At 45.8% G+C, this 11,632-nt stretch overlaps 2 protein-coding genes across 2 annotated transcripts; both read right to left on the bottom strand.

Annotated features, from left to right (window-relative positions):
• Nucleotides 1–3,223, bottom strand: LOC310802586 (uncharacterized protein). The gene is made up of 4 exons (XM_083667039.1): nt 3,195–3,223; nt 2,730–2,957; nt 1,509–1,700; nt 1–1,257 (listed from the first exon to the last, which is right to left on the bottom strand). The coding sequence occupies exons 2-4, from the start codon at nt 2,932–2,934 to the stop codon at nt 944–946; spliced, it is 711 nt and encodes a 236-aa protein (XP_083523165.1). The 5' UTR covers nt 2,935–2,957; nt 3,195–3,223; the 3' UTR covers nt 1–943.
• Nucleotides 3,224–4,163: 940 nt separating this feature from the next.
• Nucleotides 4,164–11,189, bottom strand: accs (1-aminocyclopropane-1-carboxylate synthase homolog (Arabidopsis)(non-functional)). The gene is made up of 17 exons (XM_083666765.1): nt 11,050–11,189; nt 10,181–10,869; nt 9,397–10,082; nt 9,205–9,264; nt 8,933–9,003; nt 8,661–8,730; nt 8,235–8,301; nt 7,999–8,096; nt 7,791–7,868; nt 7,518–7,618; nt 6,935–7,024; nt 6,765–6,810; nt 6,436–6,577; nt 6,183–6,325; nt 5,786–5,939; nt 5,200–5,617; nt 4,164–4,827 (listed from the first exon to the last, which is right to left on the bottom strand). Exons 2-17 carry the CDS (start codon nt 10,848–10,850, stop codon nt 4,605–4,607), a joined length of 3,117 nt encoding a protein of 1,038 aa, XP_083522891.1. The 5' UTR covers nt 10,851–10,869; nt 11,050–11,189; the 3' UTR covers nt 4,164–4,604.
• Between the last annotated feature and the right edge of the window lie 443 nt (nt 11,190–11,632).

Genomic DNA, 11,632 nt, shown 5'->3' with positions numbered 1-11,632 from the left:
TTATTCCTCAGTAGTGCACGGTATCAACGCAACGTGACAGACAACTGACTGACCAAATGATGTTTCACATATCTGTAGAGTATCTTCCTGTAGAAATGGCATTGCATTGGAATGTAACTAACACCTCTGGGTTTCTTTATATTGCTGAAGGATATTCACAAGCTTACTGAGAATAAATTCACATTCAAATTCACATTGACATGAGAGGTATATCTAAATAACAATCAGTTTGCCCTACTGATAAAACTGTGTACAGCATTGAGAACATATACAATCATCAAATCATCAATACACATAATAAGTAGTGCTCATTCTTTGCACCTGAACTGCTAGAAATATTAGAATTTCCCCAGCCTAACTGAATGTTTAGTTACAACTTTTTGAGCATAATGCAGTAATAGTACTGCTAAGAAGCCTATTTCATAGTCTCTGTAAGTCAGACCATTGAGATTCTGGGTTCCAACTTCCGAGATTACCTATGTCATAACAAAGGGATTTTTCACACAACAAGCCGAGGTCATTTTCACCACACGAGGGCGCAGAAATATTTCAGTTATTACACAGAAAATCCTACTGAAAAAGTGTGTATTTGGTGACCATTGTTCCTTACTTTATGAATTGTAGCTTTATATCACCATTGACACAGAAATCACAGCTATGTTGTCTTTCATGTTTTACCATGTATTCTCACTGTGTTTGTGACTGGCTTATGTCACATAGTAAAACAATCTGGCTCAACACACACAGCCAATGACTCCAAAGTCCCTCTTCCTACTGGTTTATTCTTAGAAATATAATTCAATGCATTCTTATTCTATAGGTCTAGTAGTGTGAAGAGGACCTTCAGTCGTGTGGCCTGTCCAGTTGCCGGTCCGTCAGTCCTGTCTCTGATCCTAGAGAGATTTTCACGACCATCATTCTCCATGTCCTCTACCAACTCTACTCAGGGTACGGACATGTACCTCCTTAGGCTCTTGTCGTCATCTTTTTTGCCGGGGTGATGGCCCTCGCTGAAGGAGCGAATAGTGTACGGCAGCTCTGTGGGGCGCCGCCATGACTCGGCAGCTTTCATGAGGTCCGGCAGGATGTCCGGGACGACACACTGCTCCACCAGGAAGACGACAGGCAGCACAACCAATAGAAGGGCCCAGCCCAAAACCCCCAGCCAATAGGAAGAGCCCAAACAGGTGAAGTCTTGGCTGATGTCCACCCAGTGCTGATAGGTGAACAGGGACCAGCTGAGGAGGAAGAAGAATCCTAGAGACAAGAGTGAAGGAAGAGGAGTCAGCAGAGTCAACGTAACACACAACAATGGCAGAAACAAAACACATCAGAAAAACTTTACATTACATTGCTTTTATACATGTGTAAAAATACTCTAGTTACACTATCCTACATCTTTTCACTCAACACTGTATCTCTCCTTCCTCCTCCCCTTGAAGAAAGCACTGCTATGACCCAATTGAATAGGTTTGAGTAGGGCCAGAGGGTTGTGCCACCAAACTGACCTGTAGGACCCAAGGTGAGGAGAAGCAGGGTGGTAGGGTAGAGCGCCTGGCCTACCATGAGGAGAGAGCGTGTGTTGGAGTAAGAGCGCACCGTCTGAGACGTCCAGCAGAGGGCGAACACGAGACACAGCGCCCCTGAGCTTACAGCCATGAGGAAGGAGATAACTCCAAACACTCGCTCAGCCTCCAGGGCTAAAACACACACACACACACACACACACACACACACACACACCACACACACACACACACACAAAACACACACACAGGGGAAAACATATACACACACACGTAGGATGCTATTAGTTCCAAGTCAATACATATCAAAGAACCAGTTGAACAAGTACCTTTGATAGTACTCTTTGTCTGTTCTCAGATATTTCAGATATCTCAGATATTTGAAATATAACAACAACATCCTGTAGATAATAACATACAGTCAATATATAGGAATGGGATAATTCCCAACCCTATGGGAATGAAAGCCATAGGGTTGTGATGTTACAGTTATTTGTAATGATTTGTCCCTTGTACAGTTCATGGCACTGTATAATCCCATTCCTCATATGCTACTGTACAGATAGCATGAGTACATGTCTAATCCTGCCTGCTACTTCTGATCTGAATAATGTACCTCCACCATAGTTACATCTACACCCATATGTTCATAAACAGCTTTGACAGTCATCTCAGATATACAGTAGTGGACAAAATGTCACAAAGCTAATTCAACAAAGCTGTTAATGGCCAGGTTGCAAAGAAGCCCTAAAAAAGCTGACCACCCCCACCCCCTATCCTTGTGTGTCTCCTGAGAATGTGGCTCTGTGGCTCAGGAGCAAGTCCACACCTGTTCACACCACAGCAATCCAATGGAGTTCAACGGCTTCCCTTGAAATCATGTTTACGCTGACTCTGAACTCCACACTGCCAGCTCAACATTTCACAAACATTTTGAGCTGCAGTAAGGGACTAATCACCACTTTGACACAAACACAGCTGATAATACAACAACAACTACTAACACTACTGCTCTTGTTCTAAAAATCATGAACTGAATTGTAAACGTCACTGTTGTCACATACTTTCCACTTGACTTGGGAATAATAAAGTTCTCAACAGCTACAAACTAGCAATCCAGTCCAATGACAAGGACTGTGATTCAGCTGTCAAGCAGACATACACCACTCAACATAGGTGGTGGAGAGCAGCTCCCTAACTCACCATTAAAGAGAAAGTCCTCTGTGTGATCACTGACATCTCCTGTTTGGTCGTTCTCTGTGTTGTTCCACTCTGCCCAGAGTCCCTGGTCACCCAGCCATTGGGGGGTCCACACAGCGTAGGCCACACACAGGCAGCCCAACAGACCCACAAAGGAATGAGCCAGGCGGAACCGACACGCCGGGTCTTCAAGCTCCAACACCTTCATAGTGTAATAGAGAGAGAGGGAGACTGGGAGAGGAAAGAATGGTAGAGGGAGAGAGAGAAGAGGGTGGTGCAGTGAGCTATAGGGTGGAGCATTCACAGGTAAATCCACAAGCTATATCAAATCAGCTCCAAAACTGTCACCCATGTCAGAGGCAGTTTTAATAATACGTAAGTACATTACTAAAAATAGTAAGGCATCACCTGACAACACTATACATTGACAATAAAATTAATATCATACATGAAAAAATGTCCTCTTACCTTGTATTCCGTTTTGTTGATACAGAGGGGCATACAAACTTGTCAGGATCAAGCGTGATTAAGTAAGAACTCTGACTGAACTCCTAGTTGCTGGATCACAGTGTGTTAAGCAGTATTAAATCTCACAAATGTGAGCCCAAGCTAGTCAGACGTGTGAGAGAGACGACTGTACTAACTGAAGCTCTGTTAAATAAGTGACTTACGCATCAGTGTGGACCACAAACACACACACACACACACACACACACACACAGTACTGCCCACCGTCTTTAGCCCTACCCCTGAGTACAGTGGAAACCCCCGCCCCCCGCCCCTCCACTCAGTGGTTGAGTTCCCCCAAACTCCCCTGTTGTGACACATAAGCCCCTGCTGTTAGGAAAGTGAAAGCAGCTCTCCCTAACTGTACCAATGTACAATGTACAATATGGAAGATAAGATAAAGAACAATATAAATCCAAAAGTGATAGTCATAGTGATAAAGGCAGAATTGAATAGGCCTTGCAGTGTACGTGACCATGGAAGTCAAATTACGACCCCCATACATAGACGCGCATGCACACACACACACTCAAGTTTCATACCCCACCCACTGGGATAAATATGACATTTGTGTGAGTGTCAGCTACTGTAGCATCATGACTCATGGACTGACCACAATCAGGAAAGGAAACCCACTCTCTCTCTCATACAGAATCAATGCCCCCACAGACAGAGCAGGGTCATCATGGAAAGGACACAACTACCCACTGAAAAACTGTCACCAACGGTCTGTGATACTTAATTGTGATAGATAATATACCTTTTCATTACAACCTTTGTGTATGAATTACAGTATGTATCAAAAAGACAATAGCATAGATCATACATATCATCCTACAGTATGGATATGTAACATTGAATTTCAATGTAAAACACTTTGCACAATTATATCAAAATAATTTGTTGCTGTTATGTTCTTGTGGGTTTAATGAAAGTATAACTGGAATATTTTCTGTTGGGGAAACTTCCCTATACAAACAAAAAAGAATTGACTTCCTTAATTTGCCAACTTGAATGTCTTGTTTTGGGGCTTTCCCTTGAGTTCATCTGGAAACTACAAGATTCTCCATAAGCAATAAAAAAAACAAGGCATAATATTTAGTTATTGTAAACAATTTATCAAAATTAAAACCTGGTGGCACTATATTCATCATAATTATACATTATGTATTTTTTTAAAGAATCAACAACTCTCTAAAGAGTTTGGGATATGAAATGTATATCACCAATATCATAGCAATTAAAGTGCATTACAGAACAGAAGAGCACAACAACAGGAGCTGCATTATGACTGAGTTACACAACCTGTTTGACAACAAAGACTTCTTCTACTCATTTGGTTAATTAACATTGGCATTCAATGAAAAATAACTACAGTAACCTTACGTCGAAACCACACCAACACCAAAACAAGAGTGTACAGTCATGTAGCTCCGTCACCGTGGTTTTCAGGGTGCTGCACTGAGAGCGAGACAACTGCTTTCTCGCATGCTGTCTAGCATGTCTCATTGTGAGTTGTTCAACTGCACTTGACGTGACGGAGACGTTGCCTTGCCGTAACGGTGTTGGTGTAGCTGTGCCCTTCGACTTTTGTCTGAAAAATCAAAACCAGCAATTCACAAACATGACATCCATGTGGGCCATTCATGTGAGCCTCCCCCCATCGACTGACTCCCCAGAGACCTGCTTTCCTCTCCTGACTCCTCTGCTACCTCTGTAATCTCCTATCCCTGTCTTCTCTCCCTCCTATCCTCTCCTCTTCAGACAACTCTGGGACTCTGGTCCCTACCCTTAAGCTGTCCATGTAGATCTGAGTGAATGGAATAGGTACATGTATAAGCAATGTAGAAAATATATCCACCTTACTCTAAGATTATTATTAGCCATACTGCTTACACCTTCCCAATCCTTCCAGATCCATAGGTCAAAGGGAGTAGGGGCTAGTAGTAACTTCTCTACTGTCTACCTCCTGGCTCTGTCCAGCAGATCTTTGAAAACGTCTAGCAGCTCTGGATCCTCCCCAGCAGAGAGTTCTGGAGTGTTCTTCTCCAGCCAATCAGACGCGTGGATCTGTTGCCTCAGAGCACCAATCAGAGAGTCCAGATTATCTGTAGGGTGAGAAGTTTGGCAGTCCAGCAGGACAAAATCCTCACTGGCCAATGGGATGGCGTTAGAGGCGGGGCTATCCTTCTCCGCTGCCTCTTCTGTTGATTTGTTCTCAGGCGAGGATGTTGAATTGACCGTCACAGCTTTGTCTAAGTCGGCAGGAGCCCTCTCTGGAGTATTTTCTTTCCTTTTCCCCATGGCCTCTTTGGTTTGGCCAGCATCAGGGCTAGCAGTCACCCTCTTGATCTCCTCCAACGCCTTCCTGATCCTCTTCATGCCTACAACAACACAAAACACAAAGTCTACCAATCCATCCAGAGCACGACTTCACTGACAGTGAAGTAGAAGACTGGGAAGAAGAGGAGACACAGTATGGTATCTAGAGAAAAGGAAACAAGAGACAGTAGAGGAACCATGTCTGTTTAGATCATCACGTGTGAACTGACCGAGCTGCAGGTGGTGCTGTTGGTCCGTGAAGACGATGCGGAACCATCCGGGGGTGGAACAGGAGAAGGCCTGGCCACAGCTCAGCACCACCTTGTGTCTGAGAAAACAGCGCCACAGAGACAACTCCTCTGCAAACGACGGCTCCCGCAGGTACTGTCAGAGAGAGAGACAAATGTGACATACATACTGAGAGTGAGAGTGAGAGTGAGGGTGAGAGTGAGAGTGAGAGTGAGAGAGAGAGAGAGAGTGAGAGTGAGAGTGAGAGAGAGAGAGAGAGAGAGAGAGAGAGAGAGAGAGGTCATACATTCAGCCAGGGTAGTCCAGGTGTGTCCAGGTTAGCCAAATCTTTCCCATCAGTGTTCTAACCCCACCCTGACCCTAGTCCCCTCCCCTTACCTTCCTGAGGTCAGCCCAGATGTAGAAGCCAGCGGGCCTGTGCAGGTAGGGGACGCCCAGGCTCTGCAGCTCCTCACTGATGTATCTGTGAGCACCCTGCAGTTTGAGTCTGTTCTCTGGCAGGAACTCCCCACTGATCCAGTCTAGAGGACACAGGAGAAGAGACAACACAATGCCCTCATATTCTACTGTTGCTACATTTTTATGTGTTGGATAGTGAAACGTGTGTGTGTGTGTGTGTGTGTGTGTGTACCCCTGTCCTGGAGCAGTTGTGCCACCCGATGCTGTGTGGGTCCAGGGACACCATGGAAAGCGCCTAGCTGATCCAGAGCCTCCACCAAGTCCCTGTTTGGAGAGTACAAAGTTCCGACACGTACCCCTGCCATCGCAAAGTCCTGCAGAATGACAAGAGGAGACAAGGCACAATCTAAGAAGAGGCCCAGACAGCAATATAAATACAAACATAACATAAACAGGACATATACTAGGTCATGATTTGATGTAACCCACGCACACATATGCACGTGCAAGCACGCACGCACGCGCACATGCACACACACACTTCAGACTTCAGACTTGTACCTTACTGATCCCCCACATCACATGTGTTCTCTGTAGATCAGGCAACCTGAAACACAAGCACATTGTTCATTGTTAGAGTGACACAAGCAGAACAGTAACCATGACCTTTTATTCATAAGACATTCATTGCAATCTTGGTTTATATCTTTATAGAGAGGGTCATACACTACCTGTCCAGGCTGAGGACACTGTGAAACGTGACTGACTCGTCAAACACTGTCAGCATGTACACTTCGTCTACAATGGCGTGCAACTCATGCCTGATAGAGAGGGGAAAGTGTGAAGGAAGAGGGGATATAGAGAGAAAAAAGAAGATTTGTCAACAATTTGTCTGCCATCAATTTATGATGTTTACGATGCTTTATTATGAAGACATATAGCAAGCAGCAGGTCGTAATAACCTATATGTGGATGCCCAACCTAGGGGAGCTATGTGCTGTAGAAGAGATGTGGTTTATGGTTATTACAGCTCAGTGTGTGCTGGGCTCTGTAGAGGGAGATAATGTTGAGAGCATCGTTCAGACAACAATAAATAGTGCAGGAACATTCCTCAGCCCTTGGCTGCACTTGACAATATGGTATGATTGTGGTTAATGATACGTGGCATTTTATTCTCAAGGGAACAACTTACATATGGTCGGTCATATACCAATCATGCTTCAGTGGACTAATGTGTTCTAGCAAAGCCCTTAAGACCGCAGCCCTTGAGGACTAATGTTGGGCTGAACTTTGGGGACTAGATAGAAGACCCACCTCTTAGCAAACTCTAGGAAGCCAGTCATCTCCTGGGGGGTGTAGACCTCTGCCAGAGGGTTGTGGGGGTTCACCAAGACTAGGGCTCGGATATTCACTCCCTGAGTGGGACCAACCAAGAGGGAGTTACAGGGGTGGCAGGTTATAACCCCTTATTACATCATTGTATGAAAGTAATTTAGTGAGAAGGTCTGCGAGTGAGTGAGTGAGTGAGTGAGTGAGTGAGTGAGTGAGTGAGTGAGTGAGTGAGTGAGTGAGTGAGTGAGTGATTACCTCACTAGTTGCCTTTCTCAGAGCTTCCTCCAATTTGGCCACGGTGAGTTGGAAAGGCCTGCTGTCACTGCCACTGGGCTAAAAAAGAAAAAACTGTATGAGATCATGGCATACATCAACTAACACACACCATGTACAACTCACACAGATCGTACACTCATCACTAGGAGCATGTAAACACAAAAAGCACGAGGGCATGGACACCTACCTCACAGTCAAGGTGAACATGGAAGAGCCTCGCACCACTGTAGAGCTGTACATCCTCAGTGATCACACCATAGAATGGGGTGGGGATGAGGATTGCATCTAAAACACACACATACACACACACACACTGTCTGAGTACACTACTAACATACCCAATCAAACTCAATAACTTGTCCATATTAGAAATGATCTGGACCATGTGAAAGTGCTGGACACAGAATGTGTGTGAGAGCTTACCTTCAGGGTCACAAATCACTGCAGCAATGGACGAGAAGAGAGAACCACAACCGTTCATCACCACAACCTGAACACACACACACACACACGCTATTATGTACAATAAGAGGAAAAACAAGCAACTGTAAGTACCAATGAACTACATACTGTATAGCATTAATACACTTAATCATACATAACTTCATACCTCATTAGAGTCTGCGCCACAGTCCTTGACAAATGCCATGTCTGGGATTCACTAAGGCTCAGCACTTTTACTGTTATTAAGTCGCTTAATGAAAGTAATTCATTGAGTGGAGTCTGGTCTCAGAGGCCTTAATGAGTTGTTATCGTTGAAATGAATTACAGAACTGCTCTCTGGCAGAAGTCACAGTGCCTGGAGGCCTGGGTCACATGAGCCATATCAGGGAAGAGAGGCTCACTTACATTGTCAGCTCTCAGTGGACTTGGGGAACAGCAGTAGTGAGACAGGAACCTGGCAACCTCTTCTCTCAGACTACAAGGGGGACAGGAGATAATATTGTGCATCTACTATGTATCTACAATAGCAGTATCTACTATGAAGTGAGTTAGTATTGAAGATTTTCTATTTTGTCTACTATTTTTTTTTTAAATGTCAGTTACTGTCTCTACTCAAATGTCATATTTATAATTGTTGACTTCAACACATGGATTGCCCTATTCAGGACATTTCTTACAAGCGGTGGCCTTTCCAGTCAGGATACTGCAGCAAGGCTGGGTCGATGTGGAGCATGTCAGGCTGGGTCAGCTGTGGCAGGCAGTGACACACAAGGAGAGTTTAGATTTGTGGACGGTGAGAGAATGATTACACTATAGGGTTCTGTTCAAGGGCACAGAGGAAATGTACTATACAATAAGTATAGCACCATTTCTAAAGACCACTCTTGGTTTGTGTATAATAAAATAAAATAAAAACAACAACAACTCATCTCTCTCCCCAATTACTCACCCGTTTGTGAAGCAGGTCATAGCACAGTTTGTTCTCACTGGTGCCCATGTTGATGACGCCCTGGGAATATGAGGCACACAAATTACAAGTCACAAATGTGTAACAGTTTGCTAAATAAGAGCGTATTACCATAATATTACACCAAACATCCCCCTCTGGATGTGAAGTGAACATATAGTATTGGGGACTCACGTTGGGGTTGTCTTTGTCGTTGTGCTTGTCGGCGTGGTACTGGGTGTAGCCCTCCTGTAGAATGCCCTGATGCTGTCTGATGCTGTTGCCACGACGAGACAGGTACACACTGTGTCCAGGTGTCTCTGCACCCCTCAGTGTTGCCAGCACATCCTGAGGTTTACGAGCGGTAGGGGCTTGGCTGGGTGGTGCTGCTGGTTTTGATGGTTCTGCTGTTGGGGCAGTTAGGGTATTAAGGGTAGTTGGTTTAGATAAAGCAGATAAGGCAGTCGGGGCAGTTGGAGCAGTCTCAGCAGTAGGGTCAGTATGCCTGGCGGCAGCCAGGGCCCCTGCGAACACATTGAGCAAACGGAGCTCATGCTGGCGCTCCTTCTCCGCCCTCCTCTCTTCCTGCTGCTCTCGTCGCTCCTCTGCCTGCACCTCCCTCTCCATCCTTGCCTCCTCCAGGGAGAGGAGGCGCTCCTCCGCCGTACGCTGCCAACTCAGAAAGCTCACCAGGGCCTTATCCAGGGTCCCCCGGCCTTCACATCCACCACCTCCACCAGCCCCGGCACCTCGCCCAGCACGCCGGCGCTTCCTCTGCCTCACGGTGGGTGCGGGGCGGGGACGATCTCTGTCACGCTGGCCCCCTGCAGCCATGGATGCCCCTGTGCCTGAGGAGCCTGGGATGTTGTGGTCACTGTAACCTGGGGGTAGGTCAGAGAGAATAGGAGTCAGTCAAACAGAAAAAGAAAGAGAACAAGGAAATGACAGAAAGAAGCATTATAGACAATTTATTAATAACCTGAGAGAGATCTTGCTGTGCCCTCTCCTCGCCCCATATGGACCACTGGGTCCTCTGGGTCCATTCCGGTAGATTTGCCATCTGTGTCCTGCTCGTCTCCAGACCCCATATGGTACAGCAGCTCTGGGGGTGCAGTATCAGAGTTCAGTAGTCCGTCCTCTGACTCCACATCCTCACATTTGATCTCCAGCAGCTCATCCGGCCTCGGCGGATGGCCGAACAGGAACCCACCTGAGGCGGAGGAACCAAAGGCAGTGGCTGGTAGACCAGCATGAAGGTATCCGTCCGCTCCCCCAGGGCTCTGAAAAACTTGGTGGGCAATGACCGCACCACCCAACGAGGAGTAGGCTATGGCCGGTCGGTTCGTCAAGACCCGGTCCATTACATCGAAAAACTTCCAAGACCTCCCCGCGCGCATCATTTTGTGATTGTCTTTGATGCGGCGGTACTCAAGCTTCATCTTTTTTATCTTCTCTCTGCACTGGTCGCCGGTGCGATGGATGCCCTTCTCCCGCAGAACATCCGCTATCCGGTTGAACACATGTTGATTTCGGAGACAGCTTTCCAATTCGATTTGCACTGACTCGTCAGACCACAGCTGGAGCAATTCGACCACCTCTGGATCGGACCAGTTGCTGCCGCGCTCATACCTTCTACTTCGAATATCCATGTTACGTGCCGAGGTGCCACTTTGAAATAAAACAGCAAAACATTACAATATATAGGCTACCGTGGCATGGCTGCTATGATTTTATTCAGATGATTTAATGAGTTAAATCATATAATAAGGCCTAATTTGCGTCTCCAACGTAAGTATCTCAACAAGACAGTAAGAAACTGTTTGTTATGTTTACATAAGCTCCAGTTACCTCTCAGCTGTCAGTGACAACCCGTGTCACATCTCTTCAAAGACCTCTCTCTGTCTAGCACGGTACGGACCGGTTTGGAATGGGGTTTTAGAACGACGAACGCCAGGCTATTTTTTTTACCCAGTAGGTCATGTACAATACAAAAGGGGAAGAGAATCGTAAAAAATCTACATCCGGGTTGAGGCACATGCGTGCTGTCCTTATTCCGGGATAACTTTGGCCCGTGTTAACAGAGCATAGCCCTGAAAGCGGGCTGGCGGATTTCTCATAAACCAGGCTGCTTGTCACGGGGTATGCATGAGCAAGCAAGTCAGTTTGAAAAGAGTACCACCATTGCACCCTCTATTGTACAACAGGCAATATTACATGGACCAACAGCGTGTATGGTAACGTTCCAGTAGATGGCGCTCAGAGACAACAGTACAGTGCGAACGTTAATGATCTGACCGTGACGTACTTCCTGGGATTTGCGGGCTATTTCTTATCTCTTAAGTGGTCGGAGATGTCATTTATTTGTTTATGGGGGTTTTAACTCATTTAAAATGGTATAACATGTCTACAATGTTGTACCGTGGTAGAACAG

The sequence above is a fragment of the Argentina silus genome (assembly GCF_951799395.1).
Source record: "Argentina silus genome assembly, chromosome: 3".
Lineage (NCBI taxonomy): Eukaryota > Metazoa > Chordata > Actinopteri > Argentiniformes > Argentinidae > Argentina > Argentina silus.
Note: the sequence above shows the minus strand (reverse complement) of the source record. Positions and strands in the feature narration are given on the sequence as shown.